The sequence below is a fragment of the Podarcis muralis genome, chromosome 4 (assembly GCF_964188315.1).
Source record: "Podarcis muralis chromosome 4, rPodMur119.hap1.1, whole genome shotgun sequence".
Taxonomy (NCBI): Eukaryota; Metazoa; Chordata; class Lepidosauria; order Squamata; family Lacertidae; genus Podarcis; species Podarcis muralis.
Window position 1 is genome coordinate 17,161,236 of NC_135658.1, and position 22,176 is coordinate 17,183,411.

Sequence of the window (22,176 nt, forward strand, 5' to 3'; positions counted from 1 at the left end):
TATAGCGCGTCAGATCCAAGAAGTTCAGGGGAGGGAATGAAGAAGGGGAAAAAACCACCCTCTGTCTCTGCAGAATAAAATAACATTTGCTCAAATTCACTGAAATGGCCTCAAGGTTTTTTTCTGACTTAACCCTGAGTGGCAAAGGCCAGTCCAAACAAAAGGCCTTTAATCTGCATCCTTCCCCCCACCCCATTTAAATACTCATTTTAAACCTATTTTCTCTCTCAAAAAAAACAACAACCCAATATATTTTGTCTCAAAAGATACATTCTGATGCATTTTTGAGCATTTGAGTAGTTCAAAATATTGTAGATAATGCATTTCCAATCCTCACGCTGGCCCAAAATTTACATAATTTTTCCATGTAGATGTTAGCACATTGTAAACAGGCATATCTCAGCCATCAGCAGACATTTCCAAATCAAGTTACCTTCCCTATGTGTTCCCTTTTCAAAGTTAATGGATTTCCAGTGGAATAGCCATGTTAGTCTTTACAAAATTTAAAGATTTGAGTCATGGCCTACCACAAAGCCATCTATGGCTGCAATCCTAGCCATGTATACTCAGAAGTAAATCTCATTGATTTCAGTTGCCCTTTCTGCCAGGCAGGCAGCCTTCCTGCCTTGATTTTACAGTTCAATATAGACTTAATCCTATTTTGTTTCCCCCGCTCAGCCATCGGGGAAGGACAGTTTTGTGGTGTGTGTTTTTTCTTTTACCGTGTTGGTATTTTGCTCTTTTGCATCCTTGTAGGATTGTATGAATTCCTGTGGGCATATAAAACATTTTACAAGCACTCTTCATTCCACATATAAAAGTCCTTTGTGTGATGCAACATTTTGTTTGATAAATTTTGTACAGGAAACTGTTGGGCGTGAGCATCTGCTGAAATATAACTCTCAAGTTAATTAATGTTTTAAATTGTTGTGGTAAATATGATTTTGTATTTGACAACAGAGTAAAAAATCAGATCTCTTATTTCCGTGTGAAAAGGGACAATAATGAATGATGTATTCCACCAGTTTTTAAAATCCACAGTAGAAAGCGGATTAGGACTGTAGTCAGAACTACAGTGGTGCCTCGCAAGACGAAATTAATTCGTTCCGCGAGTTTTGTCATCTTGCGATTTTTTTTGTCTTGCGAAGCACGGTGTTGGAAGTTTTGGAAAAGCTTCAAAAATCACCAAAGTCTTCCAAAACCTCAAAAAAGGCTACCACACCGCGTGCTACGAGTTGCTCCTTGAAGTCAAGTCGCAACTGTATTAACGGTGTTAAGAAAAAGGAAACAAACTTGCAAGACGTTTCCGTCTTGTGAAGCAAGCCCATAGGGAAAACCGTCTTGCGAAGCAGATAAAAAAAACAAAAAACCCTTTCGTCTTGCGAGTTTTCCGTCTTGCGAGGCATTCGTCTTGCAAGGTACCACTGTACACTTATGTGGGAAGAAGCCCCATCAAATTCAACATGGGTTTACCAAAACTACACAGAATCCCATGTTGAGAACATAAGTAAAAGTTAAAAGTAAAGGACCCCTTGATGGTTAAGTCCAGTTAAAGGTGACTATGGGGTTGTGGCGCTCGTTTCGCTTTTCAGTCTGAGGTAGCCAGTGTTTCTCCACAGACAGCTTTCTGGGTCATGTGGCCAGCATGACTAAATCGCTTCTGGCGCAACAGGACACCGTGACAGAAACCAGAGCACACGGAAACATTGTTTACCTTCCCACCATAGCAATACCTATTTATCTACTTGCACTGGCATGCTTTCGAACTGCTAGGTTGGCAGGAGCTGGAACAGAGCAGCGGGAACTCACTCCACCACAGGGATTTGAACCGCCAACCTTCTGATCAGTGAGCCCAAGAGGCTCCATGGTTTAGACCACAGCGCCACCCATGTCCCCAGCTCTGCATGTAGAAGGCAATGGGCTCAATCCTCAGTATCTCCAGGTAGGGCTCATTTAGACCACAGTGCCAAGCTTGCTGGGTCAGGCCAATGGCTCATCTAGTCTAGCATCCTGTTTTCAGAGTGTCCAGCCAAATACTTGTGGTAAGCACACAAACTTAAAAGCAACAGAACTCTGCCTGCCTGTGATTCCCAGCAACTGATATTGTGAGGCATGATGCCTCTGACCGTGGGTGTAGAATTTAGCTATCATGGCTAGTAGCCGCTGATAGCCTCTTCTTCCATGAATTTGTCCAGTCCTCTTTTAAAACCATCCAAGATGGCGGCCACCACTGCCTCAGCTCGCGTGAAGAAGTGGTTTCTTTTATCTGTCCCCAAATTGTCCAACATTCAGGTTCATTGTATTCCCACAACAGTTTTCACAATGCCTGTGGACATTTTGCCTTTTGCTGTTACCGTTTTCTTCCCTCAGGTTACGGTCACGGATGGAGGCGCCTCTCCCAAGCAGTCTACAGTCTGGCTGGTGGTCCAAGTCCTTGATGAGAACGACAACAAGCCCCAGTTCCCAGAGAAAGTCTACCAGATCAAGTTGCCGGAGAGGGACCGGAAGAAGAGAGGCGAGCCGATCTACAGAGCCTTTGCCTTCGACAAGGATGAAGGCCCCAATGCGGAGATTTCCTACAGCATCGTGGATGGGAATGACGACGGGAAGTTTTTCATTGACCCGAAGACTGGAATGGTCTCCTCAAGAAAGCAGTTCACAGCCGGGAGCTACGATATCTTAACGGTAAGCCATCCATGGTTGAAATGAGCAAGTGCACCACTTCCAAGTTTTATAGGAAGGCTTCCCTTCAGTGTTGTTTTATGCAGCAGACTTGATGTTATGAGGACTCTGCACCTTGTTCACCACAAAAACCATTTTGGGTTTCCTTGGGATTTCCTGCTGAATGCCAGGGGGCTTTCCCCAAGCACACAATGCGGGTTGTGGGGGGAAGGAAATGGGTGAAGTGCGCCAACTATTGCCAATTCCCCTCCCAGCTTCTGGGGTGGGGGGGAGGAGAAAGTGAACAAACCCAAAATATCTCTTCTTTTGAAAAGAAGATGAGGAGAGCTGAAGAACAGGCCATTCCTTGCTACAAATGTCACACATGGACATTGGCTAAGCCTTAAGGCGTCCATGGTGTGGGTGTGTGTATGCGGGTGTGGGTGTGTTACAGGGGAGAGAAAGGGTAGTAGCTCTTGAATCTTGGGTAAAAGGGTGAGGGGCTGCACGGACCTCTTGGCAACAACACCCCGTTCAATGGGGCCATAATATCTGACCCTGAGCAGTAAACCAGACTGTAACCCTGACCCAGATTAGCATGAAGCAGCAGTTGGACCAATGCCATCAGAAGGGTTGGATCCAGGCTTAAACATCAAAGCGAGGTCTGTTGGGCTCCTTGAATTGGCACCTCCAGAGCCACTAACCTCTGAGCCTCTGCAAATCACAGGTAGAGCAAATGCTTTGCACTTTGAAGGCCCTGGATTCAGCCCCTAACCTCTCCAGTTTGGAGGATGAGGTAGCAGGTAGTGGGAGAAACTTTCAGATGTCTTCTTAAAAAATGCGTAGTTCTTTATCTCCTTGACATCTGATGGGAGGGCGTTCCACAGGGTGGGTGCCACTACCAAGAAGGTCTTTGTCCTGGTTCCCTGTAACTTCACTTCTCGCAGTGAGGGAACCCTTGGAGCTGGACCTCAGTGTCCAGGCTGGACGTTGGGGGTGGAGACACTCCTTTAGGTATACGGGGTCAATGCCATTTATGGCTTTAAAGGCCAACACTTTGAATTGTGCTAGTAAACGTACTGGGAGCCAATGTAGGTCTTTCAAGACCGGTGTTATGTGGTCCCAGTGGCCACTCCCATTCACCAGTCTAGCTGCCACATTCTGGATTAGCTGAGGTTTCCAACTCGCCTTCAAAGGTATCTCCATGTAGTTTATTTTCCTGTGACTAAAGGCTTATCCATACTTTCTTCTGTTCCTCTGCTTTCTGTAGGGGGAAACTGCTCTTTAGTGCCCAATGGGAGCAAGCAGCCATTTGGGTTTTCTTCAGATTGACATTTGCTCTGATTTAAGAGCAAGTTTTCCCTGGCATAGGAGTGGGGCAAGGGGGAAACTGCTTGGACCCATGCTTAGAAAGTGTAGGTCAAGCAGAAGACCACTGATAGCCACGTTTTCTAGGGACGAGCAGAAGTGTGGGCGACTCCTAAGTCCTGCGCCACTTTACAAACTGGCAAGAGTATTTCAACAACAGCTTTCATTGGCAACAACATACTTTGCCAGAAGCATCTCACTAAGTCGAATTCAGGTGTCCTCAATCAAACTGAGCATTCAAATAGATTGTTTCCCCCCAAAAAAAATATATGTAAGAATTTCGAGACTTTAATGAATATAAAAAGCACTTGGCAGACTCGCCTTAACACAGAACGTTTAATTGGAGTGTTTTTCGCTGGAACAATTTTACATGGATTGGAAATAGACCGAGGAGGAACCTAAGCAAATGGTAAACAGTGAAGTATTGAGTGGGCACAGGTGTTTGGTGGTCTGCCATGCAGATCGATAGCCTCTCCAACCCCCCCACCCACTCACCCCATCTTTTTTAAAAGCCTTATCAGCGATTTCCAAGTGAGAGTAAACAACACTGTAAGCAGGTGCTTTTCACGACTCACACTGTGAAGCAGAAAAGGAGATTTCTCTCTTTGGGATCCGGTTTGATGAACGGCAACTGACTCTCAACACAGAGTGCCGAATCTAGCTGTCCCCCTTCAGCCCCCTGGTTTGGCTGCTGGTGGGGATTTGCCCCTCGGAGTGGCTCAGCTGCAGCTCTGAAGCCCCCCCTCTCCCTTTTTATGCAGACCCAACTGCTTTGGATAGCAGCCCTTGTTAGAGACAGCAATACCTACGAAGGCGAGAAGGCAAAAATTCATGGGAAGCCACAGGGTGGTGGAAATTGCTGGACTGGCCTCCCTGCAAACCTCTCCCACCCCACTGCGGTTTGACATAGCCATAAAATGTGAGCCTGGTGCCCTAAGCTCTGCCACGAGTCGTATAGAGCACTAATTTAGAGATTTGCCCAAGCGTGAGCAGATTTCGAAATGCAGCCCCATTACCTGGAATGTGGAAAACCTACGTACACAAACTTAATAAGAGAGCAAGATCCTTCGCTCGGCGAGCTGCCAGGGGTTGTGGCCGCTGGCAAAAGTGAGCGAAGCAACAGCTGTGACTCACGGCAGGCTGCCTTCCAACTTACGGGAAAGTCAGATGTTTCTTCATGGACCTCGTATCACCTCCCCATCTGGGCAAGGAAGAGGCAGTGCTGCAGTTCAAGGACACAGTCCGCACCCCCCACCCCAGACAGACACACTCTAGGAGGTTGCAAAGCAGAGCAATTGAACATGTAGCCTGAGAAAAGTCTGGAGGGCAAGATAGAGAAGGCTGCAGGACCACATTCGGCCCCCAGGCTTAAAGTTCCCTATTTCTGATCTATACTGAGGAACATAGGAAGCTGTGTTTTCCCATGCCCAGACCAAAGCTTTTCCCCTCTTGTGGTCTAGGTATAATTGATGTTGCTCCATTTGTCCATGTACCACATTGGGGGGGGGGGGACCTCTGTCCCTCCAGCTGTTGTTGGACTACAGGAGGAGGAGGAGGAGTCTGGATTTGATATCCCGCTTTATCACTACCCGAAGGAGTCTCAAAGCGGCTGACAATCTCCTTTCCCTTCCTCCCCCACAACAAACACTCTGTGAGGTGAGTGAGGCTGAGAGACTTCAGAGAAGTGTGACTAGCCCAAGGTCACCCAGCAGCTGCATGTGGAGGAGCGGAGACGCGAACCCGGTTCACCAGAATATGAGTCCACCACTCTTAACCACTACACCACACCACAGTCTCCAGCTTCCTCTGCCTATGGCAGGCATGGCCAAGCTTGGTCCTTCAGCTGTTTTGGGACTACAATTCCCATCATCTCTGACCACTGGTCCTGTTAGCTAGGGATGATGGGAGTTGTAGTCCCAAAACAGCTGGAGGGCCAAGTTTGGCCATGCCTGGCCTGTGAGCATCTCCATTCAGGCAAGGGCTGATGAGAGTTGTAGTCCAGCAATACCTGAGAGGTCCCAGGTTCTCCAGTCCTGCCCTAGTTCTAAACCTGTGAATTCGTCCTGTGGCATCTTCACCCAAGAGGAGCAATTTACCTGGAATTTCCACCACCAAGAGTACGGGATGGATCTTCATTAGAATGAAAATAAGCAGGATGGGTTTTCGTAGCCACTTTCCAAGACAGGAGCTGAGTTATGGTACTTCTGGCACCACACTTAAACAATCAGCCCAGCTACAGATCCATATGCAATGTTCCTCTTTGGCATGGGATAGAAGCTTAGGCTGCATTCACACAACAGTTTAGTCTATTCCCCTGACATTTCAGCATTACAGTATATCAGAGCTTTCACATCACACAAAAGCTACTTCCGGAAAATGAATGGAATACAGTACAATCTCATCTTACTCACATTTAATTTCAACCTTGCATGTTTGAAGGCTGTTTGGTTGAAATCACACAAGTTAAACACACGGAAGGAAGGAGATTAAAAGTTATTTTTGCACAGGGTTTTATCAGCATGGAAATATTAATAATAATATATTTATATGCCACCCATCTGACTGGGTTACCCCAGCCACTCTGGGCGGCTTCCAACTAATTAAAACGCAATACGACATCAAACATTAAAAACATTAAACATGAAAAGCTTCCCCGAACAGGGCTGCCTTCAGCTTTTAAGCTCTCTGCCTTGCACACAGAGGTTGGATGCTCTCTCAAGACCTCACAGGAACTTGGACAGCACCACCAGATCTTGCAAGAGCACCCCAGAGCCTTGCTTGGGGGGCAAGGACGACTCGGTGCACAGCTTTGGAAAGGATGGTCATGTGGGGGCAGTTCCAAGAGGGTGGTTTGACTGTGCGTGTTTTTGCATATAACAAGTAACCCCAGAACGTAACCCCCACTCAAAATGCAATCATGCGGTATAGTGCATGTTTGCCGCTCATTTCTGCGTTATTTGGGTCCAGAGAAAAATCTGTTTGCACCCCCTTTAACCCAGAAAATCATGGGAGTAAAGTGACAGTATTTGGGGCAGTATATCTGCATACAGCTCTTTCCTGTTGTTGCTCCGCCCACATTTGCCTTTGGCCCCACCCACCACTAGCATGTGGCCCCTTAAAGGCTGCACATAAGTGAATGTGGCCCTTGGGCTGAAAACAGGTTCTCTACCCCCTGCTTTAACCAAAGGGTAGCTCAGTCGGTAGAGCACGAGACTCTTAATCTCGGGTTGTGAGTTCATGCCCCGCGTTGGGCAAAAGATTCCTGCATTGCAGGGGGTTGGGCTAGATGACCCTTGTGGTCCCTTCCAACTATACACACACACACACACACACACACACACACACACCCCGTATCTTTTGCTCTATAAGACTCACTTTTTCCCTCATAAAAAGTAAGGGGAAATGTGTGTGCGTCTTATGGAGCGAATGCAGGTTGTGCAGCTATCCCAGAAGCCAGAACAGCAAGAGGGATTGGTGCTTTCACTGCACAGCGATCCCTCTTGCTGTTCTGGCTTCTGAGATTCAGAATATATTTTTTCTTGTTTTCCTCCTCCAAAAACTAGGTGTGTCTTGTGGTCTGGTGTGTCTTATAGAGCGAAAAATACGGTATATATATTACAAACCACCAAAACACAAACCTTATGATTGAATTTGGCAATGGGCACAGGCAAATCATCTTTCAGCAATGACTCACATCCGGAAAACTGAAAGTTGTGGACTGTTTCAGAGAGAGAGAGAAATACGCATAAATTCTATTCAGAAAGGAGTCTGCCAGATTGTTACCTGCATTCTTTCCCTCTCTCCATGTGCAACAGATAAAAGCCGTTGACAATGGGCGGCCGCAGAAATCTTCGACCGCTCGCCTCCACATTGAGTGGATTAAGAAACCGTCGCCTTCCCCCATCCCGCTGACATTCGACGAGCCCTTCTACAACTTCACCGTCATGGAAAGCGACCGAGTGACGGAGATCGTTGGCGTGGTCTCGGTGCAACCTGCCAACATCCCGCTGTGGTTTGACATTGTCGGTAAGCGTGGGCATGGTGCCAATGGGCATCTTCCAAGCAGGAGGAAATAAGTGCGGTGTGGATTTTGATAAGGAGGAAACTAACAAGGGATTAGCTCCCCGGAATTAAGACTGCATTTGTGGTGCTGTACTTGAAAATGGCTAACTTAATATACTACTTTGTCATGCTTTGGTTATGATGCCTTAGCTAAGCTTTTATGGCTGGATTGTTCCTTTTTCTCTTCCATAATATGTGATTGACTTGCAATCCTAATGTTGTCTGTCATTTAAATTCTCTGGCCATAGTTTGCTAATCCCATTTCTAAATGTATTTTGATGGTAACTTAGATCGGCTGTCCCTCATTTCTCTCTCTCTCTTTTCTCTTCACGCTTTTATTTTTCCCTCTTGCATTCTGTTATCTCGGTTCTTTCTTTTTTTTCTGCTTCCGACTGCTGTGCTTCAAGGTGGCAAGCATGCTCGAGAGATGTTCTATATCCTACAGACAGCTTGTGGGCAGAACTGTTCAACAGAAGGTACCTTCAGTGCAAACACATTTGCTACAGTACACTTTCTAAACTGCCTTATTTATTTACCTTTTGGGGGGATGGTGTTGTGTTTAAAAGAAAAAAACCCGTAAAAGAGAGCAGTCTGAAGCCAACTGCACTTAAATCTTTACTAGCTACCTCGGAGACGGAGACGACAAATGGAAATTGTGCAAGCCATTAGTAAGCCATTCCTATTGTCATTCTAACTACAGTATATCTTGACGATCATGAAGAGTTTTGTCGCTCGCAATCACCCCAAGCTTTTAAATAATTTGGAATGACCTTGCAAATAACTCCATAGAAGTTACCAGCCTGCACATGTTTCTACCTGGAAATGTTTGTACAAGACCACTTGACAGATTAGACTTTGGACTTATCCACACTTAACTTTTGCCCCTCACTTTCTAGGCACAGAGTAACACCTTCCCATTCTGTGTCTGAGCGCTTTTTATTATTATTTTCCTCCCCACTGCTTTCCCCAGGAAGACCTGCTCTTTAACGCTGAATCGGAACAAACAGCAGTTTGGGTTTTCTGCAGGTTGCCATTCGCTCTGATTCATCGGTAAAGAGCGAGTTTTCACAGGGAATGCTCCAGAACAAAAACAAACAATGGCAATACCCTGATACAGACCAGGAAAGCCTGTCACACTGCCTTTGAAAAGTGCCCAGGAACTTCAGCTTGTTCAAAAATAGCTCCCGGGATGTGGCCTGGAATAAGCATTGTGGGAAATATTTTACCAATATCGCAACAATTTGAAGTGCCAATTTCTTTTTCTTTTTTTACCTTTAATTCCCTAAATGGTCTGGGCCCCTTGACATCTTTAGGACTGCCTGCTCCCTATATATGTGTTGAGATTTCCTTTGGACAACTTGCTTCTTCTGCGAACAGGGCTTCCTTCTTGATGGTTCCAAACAGCTCAATTGCCTTCCTAGAAAGCTTTTCTTTCCCCATCCTTAATTGATGCTAGATAGATGTGGCCCTCTTCTGGAGGGCTTTTGGGTGGCCCAAATCATCTTCCTCCCCTGTTTTTTGCTGCCAGTGACTATAGTGTGCTTTAAATTACGTTTAGCATGTTTTATATGATATGTAGCTGCTCTCGTATACCTCATTAACCAACCACCCTGGAGACATTGGGTTGAAAGGCAGTTTAACACATAAATGCCAAAAAAACAACAACAACACAATTTGTCCACCTGTGCCTTTGTTAGTAATTTATATTACAGATTTGGACAGTCACAAAGAGAGGAGGTGGGGAGGAGGACTGAACCAGACCTTTTGTAAAAGTAGCTTGGTTTGGTTGCCTGGAGGCCATTGATCCTTGCCTCAGGTGGCCAGGCAAGTAGCTGTTCATAAGGCTGTATTAAAAAACTTGAGTGTAACCACTGTTTTTTAAAAAAAGTGGGGGTAAAGAGAAGAGGACAGACAGAGAAAGGGAGAAGCCAGGAGTCTGATTCTGTGCTAGATTGGCAGGTGTGTTACAAATGAAGGATGCTGTTTGCATATGAAGGGTTTGCATATTTCTAAATCCTGCTGACTGTAGCGGGACTCAACAAGCACTCCAGAGCGTTTGAGATTGCAGCTGATATTGCTAAATTGCCTCCTCGTGGATGCATGCTGAATCAGAGACACGGCCAGGTGATTCTCCTATTTATAACTAGCGGGTGCAACATCAGCTGAGTTAGGGAAAGAAAATCGGAGAGGAGAGAAACTGTTTCCCTGATTCCGGTGTAACCTTTATGTGTTGGGAGACAGCCTTAGCTCAGGGGCGGAGTACATGCTTTGCATGCAGAAAATCCCAGATTCAGTCCTTGGCATCCTCAAAAATAATAATAAAAAGGCCCACAGATTTAAAAAGCAGGTGATATGATAAGTTCTAAACCCGCTTAGAGGGTTTTCGTTTTTTTAAAAGAAAACGCATAACGGTACAGAAGTAATTTAGATAAATAAAGGCCTCTCTCTACATGAACATCTGGAGAAAGTTGCTGCCTCGGGCCACATCCTTCAATACCTCTGCTTTGTGCCCTGAACATTTTTGCCTTTTGGGGGATGCATCTTTAAACTCTGAAAATGTCTTTTGCAAGTCTGGATGGAGGATGGATGCGTGATATTGAATAGAAAAAAAACCTACTGTAGGAAAAATGTTCTCCACCTGTGGGCTAGATGGTCTGGGCCAGGCATCCCCAAACTCAGCCCTCCAGCTGGGGACTACAACTCCCATCATCCCTAGCTAACAGGACCAGTGGTCAGTGATGATGGGAATTGTAGTCCCAAAACAGCTGGAGGGCCGAGTTTGGGGTTGTCTAGTCTGGGCTATCTATTCCTGGATTGTGATTACTTTTGCTGGCCACCCAAACACCTGATGTCACCTGTGCCAGTTTCTCCTAAAGGACAAACGTAAAAGCCCTGGCAGGATTAACAGAGAGGAAAGCAGCTGTCATGTAATTGCATCAACAGCAGCTCAGCACTCCTGGAATAATGAATCACCCTTTTATTATTTTTTTAGCACTTTTAAATTCTACAGAGTGCTGCACAAAGGAGGGGATAGACAGGTTCCTGACAGGCTGGTTTGTAATTTAATAGGCACAGTAGAAAAGGAGGAAGGTGTGGGAAGCAGGAAGAGCAAAATGCACAGATTCTCAGTTGGCCTGATGACATCAAATGGGCCAGCAAGGTGCTGTCTCAGTCTGCTCTGCAGAAGGCATGCAACTACAGGGCCTCTGAAATGTAGGTTTGTAGCGGTGCAGTAAAATGTGTGGCATCTCCCTGATGCGCCCCTCAAGACAAATGGCTCACCAAGTGGGCTAAAAGCAGATTGGCTGAAAGAGGCCATGGTGGAGCAGCTTGGGCACATGATTGGCCCACCTGTGACTTAAACTAGGCAATTACATTTTCCACTAACAGCAGTGGATGCTAGGATTCTATCCCATATGCCACTGAAGAGTGCTAGAAAGCAGGCACGAAACAATAAAGGCAAAAATAGCATTCAGGTATTTGAAATACTGGCCTGTCAGTCTGAGCTGCAGCATAGCTGGATCAGCAGTCTGCAAAATACAGCTAGAAGCCAGTTTCCAAATCCCAGGCCTGCCAGTTTCCCTCTGCTAGATTTACTAACATGCTCTGCATTTCATCTTTGTGAACTGAATTTCAGAATCATATGTTGTTTATGGAAAGAATGCAAAACTACTGTGGTCAGGTTGCTAGAATAACTGAAACAACAGTTCCAGTTACAGATGGGTAGCCGTGTTGGTCTGCCATAGTCAAAACAAAAAAAATTCCTTCCAGTAGCACCTTAAAGACCAACTAAGTTAGTTCTTGGTATGAGCTGAAGAAGTGTGCATGCACACGAAAGCTCATACCAAGAACTAACTTAGTTGGTCTTTAAGGTGCTACTGAATGAAACAACAGTGGTAGAGATCCACAAGTGGAGAGCATTCCTCTTGTCCTTGTGTGTGCATTTGGAGTAAGCGTACAGTTAAAGATGGGCAAGGACTCTCCTCTGACCTCATGCTGGGTTTGGGGTCTCTTTCTCTCTGCTTCTGAGTACCTCCAAAGCTCAGTCTTAACTGTGGGGATGTCCTTTCGGGCTAATCCCTGCAATCCTTCAAGCTGCAGGGACTTCCAAAGCCTTTCTCCTCCAGAGTGCCTCCAAAACTCAGCATAAAGGTAAAGTAAAGGGACCCCTGACCATTAGGTCCAGTCGTGACCGACTCTGGGGTTGCGGCGCTCATCTCGCTTTATTGGCCGAGGGAGCCGGCGTACAGCTTCCAGGTCATGTGGCCAGCATGACTAAGCTGCTTCTGGTGAACCAGAGCAGCGCACGGAAACACTGTTTACCTTCCCGCCAGAAGGTACCTATTTATCTATTTGCACTTTGACATGCTTTCGAACTGCTAGGTGGGCAGGAGCAGGGACCAGGCAATAGGAACTCACCCCGTCGCGGGGATTTGAACCGCCAACCTTCTGATCGGCAAGTCCTAGGCTCTGTGGTTTAACCCACAGTGCCACCCGCGTCCCAAAACTCAGCATAGCTGCATCCAAATTCCCCCTGAATTTTGGGTGCTTCAATTACCTGCTTTTGTTAGAATCCTCCATTGTTCATTCACATCACCCCCATTAGCATTGTCAGTGCACAGGCCCCTGCAAAGCTTGTCTGAGGCCCAAGGCAGGAATCCCTGGTCATCTGGGAGGCAACAGGACATTCTTGCCATTAGAGGGTAAGTCCAGGAGGCCCCCGGTGCGGCGTCCTGGCCAGCTTAGCCCTCCAAGGCCTAGAGCAAGTGTATCTGGCTACACACACACACACACACACACACACACCGCTCTGCATAGGCCTGCAAGTGCACCAATGTATTTTGATAACACACTCCAAAAAAAAATTTTTTTTACTTTGATGAGATTGTATCTGTAATTGCACCGAGGTTCTTTTCTTGCAGTGTTTTACTAAAGCACTGCATTGCGAAATTCCTGTGGAAAGCAGACTATTGTAGAAGCTGGTGTATATAAAAATTACTTTTCTGTGGTGTTTTACCTAGATGCAGGACAGCATGGGCACACCACAGGAAAAGAGTTGGATTCTACCATGGTTGGTTTTCTGCAGTGTTTTATTAAAGCACATTATCACAAGGAAGGGGATGCAGAGGAACCGACCACTGTGGCAGAACATGCATGGTTCTAGTTCCAGAATTGATTATAGTAATTCTTGTAGTTAAAAAAGTATTCAGGGTGAGTGGAATACAGTATAGGGCAGAGCTCAGCCACAATAAGCAATGTATGTGAGGATGGGTATTCTCTGTGGCTTCTATCTGTGGGCTTCTGACAAAGCTCTTTTTCCTTTCCCTAACCAGCAATAATTCTTCATTCACTGCTTTCAGAGCTTCTGCTTCATCTTGAAGTTTTTTGTGAGTTTTATAGTTCATATTGTTCTAGTATTCTGATCTGAAGAGGGATTATTTTTGAGGTCTAGGCAGAGTTGAAGCAAATAAAATCTCAAAAGGAGAAGAAGGTGGAATCAATGAGTTCACACACACACAAGCACAAACGTTAATTTATTTTACCTTACACTAATTTAAATTCCAATTGCCTAGCATTAATGCTGAACTACAAAAGCAATTGATTAAACAAACAGATAAAAGAAGTCGATTGGCAGGCCTTATTTGCAGTTTCATTCTGGACCTGCCATCCCAATTTCAGGAAGCAGGGATGCCACAGGAACTTTTTTTCTTTCTTTCTGACAGGATGGCTAATCTTTATTGCAGATCTGCATCCTGAAATGAAATTAACCTCCCAGCACAAACTCTTCAATGAGGCAGTCACTGCTTCTGCAGAATGTAACATTCCAGTGGAACAGTGGTTCCCAATTTCTTTTCCCACGGACCACTTGAAAATTGCTGAGGGTTCTGGAAGACCACTTGATGATTTTTCTGCCCATTGTAGCAGTTACAATGTTCTGTGCTGGATGCTGTATCATTTTTACTGGCATTTAAAACTCTTCTTTTATTTCTTATATTGCATTTTGTATTACAATTCAAATTCCACAGAATTTAGGTTGTACGTGTTCTTCATGGGCGCACCACAGACCACCTTAATGAAACTCAGTGGTCCACAGGCCACAGTTTGGGGACCACTGCAGAACAAGTAATCCCCTACAAATAATGATGCAAAAGGATTTCATTTACTCCAGATTTTTATGCAACCTAATTTTATACCAGCTGTTAGGTTTCCAAGGGGTTCCTCGAGAGCAAGCAGGCAATTACCTCCCTGCTCAGCTGTGAAAGCCTTTCTTTTGATGCAAAAATAAACTTTATCTGCCCAGAAGAAAAAGAAGAGTTTGGATTTGATATCCCACTTTATCACTACCCGAAGGAGTCTCAAAGCGGCTAACAGTCTCCTTTCCCTTCCTCCCCCACAACAAACACTCTGTGAGGTGAGTGGGGCTGAGAGACTTCAAAGAAGTGTGACTAGCCCAAGGTCACCCAGCAGCTGCATGTGGAGGAGCGGAGATGCGAACCCAGTTCCCCAGATTATGAATCTACCGCTCTTAACCACTACACCACACTGGCTCTCCCGTGCACCAGAGCGCCTCTCTCCCGTGGCTGGCTCATTCACTGGCATAATCCGTGAGTGGGCGGGGCTTAAACTTTCCCCAGCAAAGTAATGTCTTGACGCCCAGTCTGCGCCTCCCCTCTCGGCGTGAAACCTTACTGTGCAAGGAGGGTGTGGGTAACGGTGGACCTCTCCCCTCCCCGCTCTGCCCAGGCAAGGTGTCCTGGCAACGCCTCGCCTCCTCTGAACCCTGCAGCTCCTCTCCACTGGAGGCGTGGTTACTCTCCCCCGCTGAGGAGAAGCTGCTTTCCACGATCTTTGGGGGCTCTCTGTAATCCATCCGGCTTTTCCTCTCTCCCTCCTGAGCCGATGGCAGTTCCCTGACACCAGCCTAATTCACACCTCCCAGAAATTGCTGTCATGGACTGGTTGGATGCAGAGGAATGGTGGGAGGAACCAGCTGGGGGTAGTAATAATAATATTTGTGGCTAGCACGTGCCAAAAGCTGAATATTGCTCATAGCAGGTACCACAGCACTGTCTTGGTGTACACTGGGATCTGGAGTGGGCAATATTTCTAGGTGCTGTTTCCTTCATTAGCAAAGGAAACTAACCCATAAGCAGGGATGTAAGGAAGAAGTCTTAAAGAAAGATGTTTGCATGCACCTGCATTTTAGGCATGCTATTTTAAAAAACACAGTTTGAAATATTGCAAGATAATTATATTAAGGCCTATGTTAAAACATGCAAACAGATATTGTTGACTGTACATACAATATGTTGAAACGAGCAAAAGGAAACCAAGCAACAAGAACATAATTAATCATTGGTAAAAGGTAAAGGTAAAGGGACCCCTGACCATTAGGTCCAGTCGTGACCAACTCGGGTTGTGGCGCTCATCTCGCTTTATTGGCCAAGGGAGCCGGCGTACAGCTTCCGGGTCATGTGGCCAGCATGACTAAGCCACTTCTGGCGAACCAGAGCAGCGCACGGAAACGCCGTTTACCTTCACGCCTATTTATCTACTTGCACTTTGATGTGCTTTTGAACTGCTAGGAGCAGGGACCGAGCAATGGGAGCTCACCCCATTGCGGGGATTCGAACCGCCGACCTTCTGATCAGCAAGTCCTAGGCTCTGTAGTTTAACCCACAGCGCCACCCGCGTCCCAATTAATCATTGGACTTGCCCCAAAATATATTTGATGTATCGAGTAATTGGTTAAGCAAAATGTAGGAATTTTAGCAGGGGAGGGGAGGAAGCTCAACATGCTAACTCCAGAGTTTAAACAAATATTGGATTTAGTTGAAACTAATCTATATTTTGTGAGCAAAAGAAGGGGCATTTTAAAGGCATCAGCTGTCGTTATTGTCCCCCTTTGAATTCTTCCTAGGTTTTATAGGCAAAGTTGTCTTAAGAAGTGTGCTCTGATAACGTTGTGATTTTCTGATTGCTCATTAAGATGGTTGCAAAGCAACTTAAATGAAAAATTGGAATCCCCCCCCTTTCACGGTTATCAGCGTAAAACATTCATTTAAATAAATAAATAAAAAGCTCTGGCAGTCCCAAGGCTACCCTTATTTCATCAGAAATTTCTTCATGAAATCTGCAGATCTTGTCTTCAAAAAGATCCCTTCCACAATAACCGATTAATAGAGGTCCTTTTCCTTTCCATTTTTTATTTTTTTTATTTTTGAAGGTTGGCTTCAAACAAATAATTAAAGGCATATAATCCAATAGAAATGTTTTAATACCTTGGTGTCTGCAGAACTTTAATTAAATGTCAGGAACAATTACGTTGTCGCTTGCAGTTAACTGCTGCTAAGTGTGTACATAACAGCCGAGATAAGTCATTGAGACACGCGTAGAAGGACGTGGGGAATTGATGGGGTTTGGGCATGAAATCAAGTTAGCATCGGGTTCACGGTGCCATATCTTGCAGTGGGCTGAGGAGGACCCATGGGAACAGCTGCAGTGGGTACCATTCTTCAGGCAGGCTGAGGAGCTCAATGGTAGAACGTCTGCTTTGTGTATTTAATAAGGACTAGACTGGATGTGGGGTACCTCAGACTCAGAGGTACATGGGACTGTCTCCCTCAAGACTATCCCCAGGCCACAGCACTCCCCAGCCCAGCTTCACCCCCTCCTTCAGTATTTTGCCAGATGGGACATGTTGTTGTTTTTTTAACTCTGGCAATGTGGGATAGAGGGGAGAGATGGAGGAGATAGAGGTGCATGCATAGAAGCTAGCCTTCTGTAGAGTCAATGCCAGATTTACATAGCTGTCAACTTTTCCCTTTTCTTGTGAAGAATCCTATTCGGAATAAGGGAATTTCCCTTAAAAAAAGGGAAACGTTGACGGCTATGGATTTACATATAAGCTAAACAACCTATAGCTTAGGGCCCCACTTTCTTGGGGGTCCCCCAAAAAAATTAAAGGAAAAAAACCTAGATGTACATTTCCAAAATATAAGATAAAAAACAAATAAAATAAAACCTACATACAGCAACAGTGTTTTGTGTTGTGTAGGCTCCTATGATGTAAGTCATGGGCTCCGCCTGCTAGCCTGCTCCCTAAAATATCACTGCTTTGCTCATTTCAATATATAGGGTGCCTACATTCTGCACGGACTGGTTGCATGGCAACACGTGCAAATGGCTTTATATACTTATTAGGTCCATAAATTACCATATAGCGTATATTCAACACACAAAAAACAGCAACAATTTGTTGTTGACAAAGGACAGCTGGACATCTAAAGGGCCCCATTACATTCAGTAGCTTAGGGCCTAAATCCGGCCCTGTGTACAGTGATAAAAAAATGACACAGGTGGCGGCCATTTTGTCAAATTGATGCGCAATCACCCACACACAGGACCCTTTGGACCCAGAAGAAGAGGGCAGATCAGGGCGTAATGGGGCAGGCCATGCTCCTCCAATTTGCATGGGGGGCAGAAACTGAATTCCTCCATGAAATAGTTGTTGCATGTATTCATTGCTCTGCGTACTTTTTGCTTTTGGCCCTGACCAGTGCTAGTATGTGGACCTCAAAAGGTTGCCCAGGACAGAATGTGGCCCCCAGGATGAAAATGGTCCCCCTCCCTCAGATCTAGACTCAGATCAAAGTGCATCTCAAATTGAAGTAACTCTGGTCTGAGCCATACATGCAGCAAAATGAGGCGGAAGACCTCTGAGGTATAGGGTGGATAGTTTAGTCTGCAGGTTTTTGAACGCGCCTCCCCCCATATCAATAAATCTCCCTGTGTTTGGTAAAGCACCTGTTCAGAAATGGTCTCTGCCATCTGTTGCGGTGACAGACCAAAATTTCTGTTACCTCAGAATACTATCTTACTCTGCTTTGTGCGGAAGCCGGAAACGAAAGGAGCAATCTGAAAATAACTAGTGTGGAAGACAGATTTGATTTATCTTTAAAGTAACTGCATAAGAGTCACCTCTGAGGAAAAGTTCCAGTACTAAAAAAAAAACCCCATAAAAAACATGTTGGATGGTAAATTGTCTTTTGTGCAGCTTCAAAGTCTCTTTCCTATGGCCTAGATTATAAGTCCTAAGGCAGCTCCTGCTGTGCAAGAGGAGTTTTTTCCCCCAGTTGTTCATCTTCTTGGGGATTTTTAACAGGTTTCTGCTGCTGGATCTCAAGCTAATGGTTTCGGTAGAGTTAAATTTTTTTATTTATATACTACTTGCTTGTAAACTTCCAAGTGGTATACAGAAAGAATAAAACAATACAATTCTCAGTTTTGTTTTGTTTGTTTTTTAAAAAACAAACCAGTTTAAAACAAGTATTTAAAACATTCAAAAATAATTAAAACCATCAGTAAGCCAAAAACCAGATTAAAATACATGCCCACAGTCTACATTCCTGCCCCTTGTTAAAATGGCGGCTCTCCCAGTTTGACTTGGCCCCTTTTGATCACTGTGGGTCCAGATTTGATGGCTGCTAGATGGAATCCAACTCACCCTTAAGATAAACTGAAATTATTACTAGTTGTGCGTATGTGCAATTGGTATAGTATTAAGTTATTTAAAGTCTGTGTTTGTCCGCTAAATTTGATGGCAGTCCTGCCAGGCCAATAACACTGGTTCTGCCATCCCAGAGCAAGATGAAGGCAATAAGGTATTTTGAACGCCCTTCTTCCCAAGTGAAACTGAAATGGATTCCTGTTCATTTCCATTGACCTGAATCTGCAGAGACGGCTGAAGGAGGAACAGTGAGATAGGCTCTGTTAAAAGTGGATTTTAAAACCCTTTTCGTGCCTGAGGTGCATTTTATAATAAGAGTGTGTGTCTTACAAAAGCATCACAGGCCTTCACAATAGGGGTCAGAGAGTTAAAAAGCTATTGTATCCGCTGGTGCAGGAAAAAGCAACTGCACTGCATTATTATTTTTTTTGGGGGGGGCCAATAATAACACCTGATGGGAAACCCCTAGGGGTTGAGTTGAGTCCTGAGGCTGTCGGGTGCTTAACTCATAATTTAAGGCATTATTTGATTCCCTGGTTTGTTGCAAGTCAGGTGATCGTCACATCAGAAATGAGTACGGCCTTATTTTATTGGGGCGGGGGTTATCATTAGGTTAAACATGCAGTTACCCCCTCTGTGTTATTAATTCCGGCGAAAAATCAGCATAAATTGCAATGTGAAACCCTTTCATTCTCTGCCCTCCCTCACCCTGGAAGGTTTAAAAAGCGAGAAAGTTGGATCCCCCCCCCCCCCCGTGCACAAATGTTCAATAGAATCGCTGGAGGGGGGTGATATTAATCAATGGGTGAAAATTTCCCTGCTGTGCGTGCTCATTCTGAAAGCCACTGAGCTACCTCTGAAGTGGTGTGAGCACCCTCCTTTCCCAGTGCTCAGCATGCGATTTGACGCAGCATGGCCATTTGAAGGATGAGGCAAATATGATCCCTTAATCTGTTTTGCTTTTTCAGTTAAAATGGGGGGGGGGGAGCTTTGGCCAGCTCTCTCTCACACCCCCCCCCAATCCTACCATCTCCAGGAAACATGCAATTGCAATGGATTTATTTCATTCGGAGGTTCAGGGGACAAGAAAGCAACTGCGGTTCCTTTTGATTAGTTGCGTTTCTGAACATAATGACCCGTTTTGTTAGTCCCGGGTTATTGATGGCTCTCTCTCGTACCATGTGGGGTGGGGGCTTTCCCCCCATTCACGTCAAATCTGTACTTTTAATAAAGGGTAATGTGAGGAGAGGAGGAGCCACAGAAATGTTTTTCTTTTCTTTTCCCAGTTTAATTTAGCTGAGGTTCAACGCGTAACTGAGTCAGCAGGCGTCTTGTATTAAAACGTGAAAAGAAATCCAAATTCTTATTAATTTAAATAGGAAAGATTTTTTAATAATAATAAATAATTTGCTGCCGATTGTGGATTAAGTGCCTTCTCGGGAGGCTTACGATTTGAACCCTACGGCCCAGTATTTATGACTAGCGAAAGACTTGCCATTGTGATGGCATTAAAGCTGAGCTGAAAATTCTCAAAAGGCTCCCCCCCCCCAATTAAAAATTATGCAGTTTCCTTTTGCTCAACGTCCCTTTCCGTCACTGGTTCCAGGGTACTGGAGGATGCAGATCAGAAGTCAGGCTTCAAGCAACAGGGTTACTGTAGCTTCTGCTGCCGCTGCTTGTAGTATAAGCCCCACTCCCCTTAAAAAAGTAACCTAGGGAAGAAAGAAAACAGAGAGCCTTCCATAGCCACTGTTTCTCCTAGCCCATGATAGCTATGAATTTGTGTAATTCTCTTTTTAAAGCCAACTAGGTTGGTGGCCATCACTGCTTCCTCTGTTAGCGAGCTCCAGATGTGCTTGAGTGGTTGAAAGGGTCCCCCTGGTTTCTGTTCCCACAAATATTTATGCATTTGTTTGCCAATTTATAAAGGGTTGTACAGCCAAAAGCTACCAAAGGGTGGCAACACGAGGATGGGCAGTGGCTCCCTGTTTGTGGAATGCTCTCTCTAGGGAGGTTTGCCTGGTGCCTTCATTCTACATCTTTAGGCGCCAGGTAAAAACCTTCCTCTTCAATCAGGCCTTTGGCTGATTGACGTCCAATGCCCTTTAAATGTGTTGTGAGAGAGGGGATTATTGTTTTGTTTTCGTTCTTCTTGTTCTTGTGCATTTTGTGTTTTTTATATTGTAATTCTATGTTGTGAACCTCCCTGAAATCTATGGATGAAGGATGGTATGCAAATTTAATAAATAGAAACAACAACAGAAATTAATAATAATAATAAATAATAATAATAATATAATAATAATAATAAATTTTATTTATATCCCACCCTCCCCAGCCGAAGCCGGGCTCAGGGCGGCTAACAACACTAAAACAATGCAACATTATAAAAACATTATAAAAATTAATTAAAATACAAATTGATGGCAACCATAAACTAAAGTTTTGTAAAGATTGCCAAAGGAGGGAGTCAGGCTGCGCCCTGACCAAAGGCCTGGTGGAACAGCTCTGTCTTGCAGGCCCTGCGGAAAGATGTCAAGTCCTGCAGGGCCCTTGTCTCTTGCGACAGAGCGTTCCACCAGGTTGGAGCCGCAACCGAAAAAGCTCTGGCTCTAGTTGAGGCCAGCCTAACCTCTCTGTGGCCTGGGACCTTCAAGATGTTTTTATTTGAAGACCGTAAGTTCCTCTGTGGGGCATACCAGGAGAGGCGGTCCCGTAGGTACGAGGGTCCTAGGCCGTATAGGGCTTTGAAGGTTAAAACCAGCACCTTAAACTACCTTATAGTGTAGCATTTTATGTTTTCCTCACCGGGGTGTTTGAAGGCCATGCACTTACTTGGAGAAAGTAAAGTGTTGCACTCAAGGACACCCCATCAGTGTGGGGGCTAAACCTGCTTTGCACTCCTAGTGACCCCAGCCTATCTGCATGGACCCTCCCTTACTTTGCTGTGACCTAAGTATGTTGGTCATGCTGGAATGTGACAGGATGTTGGGAACCAGCTCTTATACGTGTCCTTGACAGCAAGGGCCACAGATCAGTGAATCTGCCTCAGGTTTGGCTTGAAGAAGGTTCCACATTCAGTCTGCAGCTGAGGTGATGTGAGATACTTCTGATGAGACCCTGGAGAGCTACTGGGATTGCCTAGTTGGTAGAGCATGAGACCCTCAGTCTCTGGGTCGTGGGTTTGAGCCCCACGTTGGGCCAGTCAAAATAGCCATTAGCGGTCCTATTGGGCAAATAATCTTAAGGCAGCTTCTTTAGATGGGTGATACCTCATGGGTAGGTTTTTTGTGGGAGGCACAAGTAGGCTGTTAATTAGTCAGATTACTTTAAAAACTGTGCAGGTAGCCTTGGTGGTGAGTTGCTCAGAATTGACATACAAATAACACTTGAATCTTGCTCCCAAATTAATATCAAAGGAAGGAGGGGAAGCGCTTGTTCGTACTAACGAGGGCATCAGTCTTTGTAGGTTAATAGCCTTGTAAAGCCTTTTTAAGGAATCAATTATGCTTCGCTTGGATGCATTGCTGAATCTTTTGTCTGCAGAATGGGTTGTTTCGTTATTCTCCCCCCCC

General features: G+C 45.1%; 1 protein-coding gene across 10 annotated transcripts in view; it reads left to right on the plus strand.

Annotated features, from left to right (window-relative positions):
* FAT3 (FAT atypical cadherin 3) overlaps positions 1 to 22,176 on the plus strand; it is a 468,770-nt gene that overhangs the window by 332,081 nt on the left and 114,513 nt on the right. For 7 of the 10 annotated variants that reach the window (XM_028726039.2, XM_077926982.1, XM_077926985.1 and 4 more), the window contains exons 5-7: positions 2,371 to 2,685; positions 7,845 to 8,055; positions 8,499 to 8,567. In XM_028726039.2, the coding sequence (XP_028581872.2) occupies positions 2,371 to 2,685; positions 7,845 to 8,055; positions 8,499 to 8,567 (595 nt within the window). The remainder of the gene's footprint in view (positions 1 to 2,370; positions 2,686 to 7,844; positions 8,056 to 8,498; positions 8,568 to 22,176) is intronic. The other 3 variants (XM_077926984.1, XM_077926986.1, XM_077926987.1) reach the window with 1 other exon arrangement.